Here is a 2,927-nt window from a genome sequence, read left to right on the forward strand (position 1 = left end):
GGCTCACCGCAACCTCTGCCTCCCGGGTTCAAGCAGTTCTCCTGCCTCAGCCTCTTGAGTAGCTAGGATTACCCTCAGTAGCCGGGATTACAGGCCTGCACCATCACGCCTGGCTAATTTTTGTATCTTTAGTAGAGACGGGGTTTCACCATGTTGGTCAGGCTGGTCTCAAACTGCTGATCTCGTGATCCACCCACCTTGGCCTCCCAAAGTGCTGGGACTACAGGCACCCACCACCACGCCCGGCTGTATTTTTAGTAGAGACGGGGTTTCACCATGTTAGCCAGGTTGGTCTTGATCTCCTGACCTCATGATCCTCCCGCCTCGGCCTCCCAAAGTGCCGGGACTATAGGCATGAGCCACCACGCCTGGCCACAAGTCTCATTTTTTACAGGGCTTGGAAAAGACCTGCTCCAAGGCACGCAGCTAGCAGGAGGTGCAGAGCTGAAGTTGAATGTGTCTTCTGAATTTGATTCCAAGCTTCAGGCACTTTTTTTTTGAGACAGAGTCTCGCTCTGTCACCCAGGCTGGAGTGCAGTGGCGCGATCTCCGCCTCCCGGGTTCACACCATTCTGCCTCAGCCTCCCGAGTAGCTGGGACTACAGGCACCCACCACCACGCCCAGCTGTATTTTTATTAGAGACAGGGTTTCACTCTGTTAGCCAGGTTGGTCTCGATCTCCTGACCTCATGATCCGCCTGCCTCGGCCTCCCAAAGTGCTGGGATTACAGGCATGAGCCACCGTGCCTGGCCGCTTCAGGCACTTTCTATTTCAACCTCCCGGATCCGGGTGGACAGCTGGGAAGAGCCACGTCTGAGATAATCTGACTGAAAACGGGACAAAGTGCTCTACGATGGAAGCACCCTGCTGCCCTCAGCAGGGACTGTGACCAGGACAGAAGTGATGGAGGACAAGCAGCAGCTGATGTCGAGGACTTCCTGAAGCCAAGGACACCCCGGGGTGGGCGTGGCCTCCCCAGCAAGCTGTCTCCTGAAAACCAGGTGCTTTCCACCCCCACCCACTGACTTCCTCCCACTTCACTTATTATCTGGGCAGAAGGCTGTCACCTGGTACATCAGACACAGAAAGAACTAGAGAAAAGGCCATGTGCCTCCTCTGCCAGCCCCAGGCCAAGCTCTTGCCCATTCTGGCTGGGCCACGAGGCGGGCTTGGACAAGGCTCTGCCTGCCTTGTGAGGAGCAGCGGGAAGAGCATTCAGAAGACCAGAGAGACAGAATTCCTAGATGGCGCTGGAAGACCCAGCTTGTGGCCCTGGCTTGCCAGGACTGGCTGAGACTCCCAATTCAGGCCCTTCCCCTTCTGCCGCTGCCCTCTGGGTCTGTCCCTGAGCCCACACTTCCTCCTGCTCGCACGCAATCATCCAGGATCTCAAAGAGCGGCTTGGGACAATGCCAGAATTTTACATTTCAGAGTGCTTCAAACTGGTCAGGAAAGGAGTGCATCTTTCTAAAATTTACCAGTAGAAAACAGAAAGCAGGGCAAGATGGTCTCACTCTACTCCACACCCCGAGGACAGCAGCAGGAGGTGAGTTTGCTCGCCTGTGAGCCCAGAGCTGGCTCAACCATAAACGGGTCTTTCAAGCCTCGGCATTCGACCAGTCTTCAGCCCTGAGTCAGGACGTGTCTGGACCGGCCAGAGTTATTACGTATGTTTGGCTCGCAGAACCCACATTGGTACAGAAACCACTGACACTAAAGGCACAAAATAAGACAACACTAATGATTCTTATAAATGATAAACAACTGCATCCATCTCAGAAACACCACAGGATTATAATAGTCAATCCTCACATCTGGACAAAAGTCCTTCCTTTTCATATCCTGTTTCTCACTCCTGTAAGGAAAGAGGCTTGTATTATTATCCCTTTGAAAGGTGAGGAAAGCGAGGCTTAAAAATGCTTCCCAAGATCACCCAGCTTCAATTACTAGAAACTAGGTCTGACTCCTCGTCCAGTGCTCTCCCCTAAATATTAACCAGCTCCTTCATGAGAAGAGGGGAGGCATTAAGGCAGGCGGCCTAGCACCCACAGACAGGGAGGGAAAGTAAAGAACGTGGCATTAGGCTACACTGGGGATCTGGGCAAAGCCCCAACGCACTTCCCAGCAGGTACTCACCCCAGGAGCTTGCTGTGGTCCAGCTGGTGGCTGGGGGGCATTCGACAGGCACTAAACACAATGATCTTCCGCCCATACTTGTCATCTCCTAGGTATGGAGAAAGACGGAGTGCATTGGGTTGAAGGGGAACCAAAAGAAGTGGGGTGAGGAACTTAAAGGGGCCAGGCGTGCTGAGCTGAGCCAGTTACCACAGGGGCCAGAGCGCCCATGCACACAGACCTCTGGGCAGCCTCCTGCACTCAAGGGTGTGCCATTGAAAAGAGAGACAGCTTGCTTTCAGGGTTACTGAGCTGGGGTATTTAAAAAAAAAAAAAACTGATTTTTTTTTTTTTGTGATGGGGTCTTGTTCTTTCACCCACTCTGGAATGTAGTGGCGCAATCACGGCTCACTGTAGTCTCAATCTCCTGGGCTCCAGAGAGCCTCCTACTTCAGCCTCCCAAGCAGCCAAGACTATAGGTGAGCACCACCATACCCGGTGAAATTTTAAAATTTTTTTGTAGAGACAGATCTCACTATCTTGCCCAGGCTGGGTCTTGAGCTCCTGGCCTCCTCCTACCTCAGCCTCCCAAAGTGCTCGGCTTACAGACGTGAGCCACCGCACCCAGCCAACATCACTTTTTAAAAAGTCATGCTGGCCAGGGGCAGTGGTTCATGCCTGCAATCCCAGTACTTTGGGAGGCCAAACCAGGGGATCACCTGAGGTCAGGAATTACGAGACCAGCCCGGCCAACATGGTGAAACCGCATCTCTACTAAAAATACAAAAATTAGCTGGGTGTGGTGGTGCAC

The 2,927-nt window shown here is 53.0% G+C and overlaps 1 protein-coding gene across 2 annotated transcripts in view; it reads right to left on the bottom strand.

The window, feature by feature from the left end:
* The window catches only part of ARHGAP1 (Rho GTPase activating protein 1), a 29,544-nt gene that overhangs the window by 9,282 nt on the left and 17,335 nt on the right, over positions 1-2,927 (bottom strand). For both annotated transcript variants that reach the window (XM_012001391.1, XM_012001392.1), the window contains exon 4: positions 2,138-2,225. In XM_012001391.1, coding sequence (XP_011856781.1) covers positions 2,138-2,225 — 88 coding nt within the window. The remainder of the gene's footprint in view (positions 1-2,137; positions 2,226-2,927) is intronic.

Source organism: Mandrillus leucophaeus, unplaced genomic scaffold (genome assembly GCF_000951045.1).
Source record: "Mandrillus leucophaeus isolate KB7577 unplaced genomic scaffold, Mleu.le_1.0 Scaffold66, whole genome shotgun sequence".
Lineage (NCBI taxonomy): Eukaryota > Metazoa > Chordata > Mammalia > Primates > Cercopithecidae > Mandrillus > Mandrillus leucophaeus.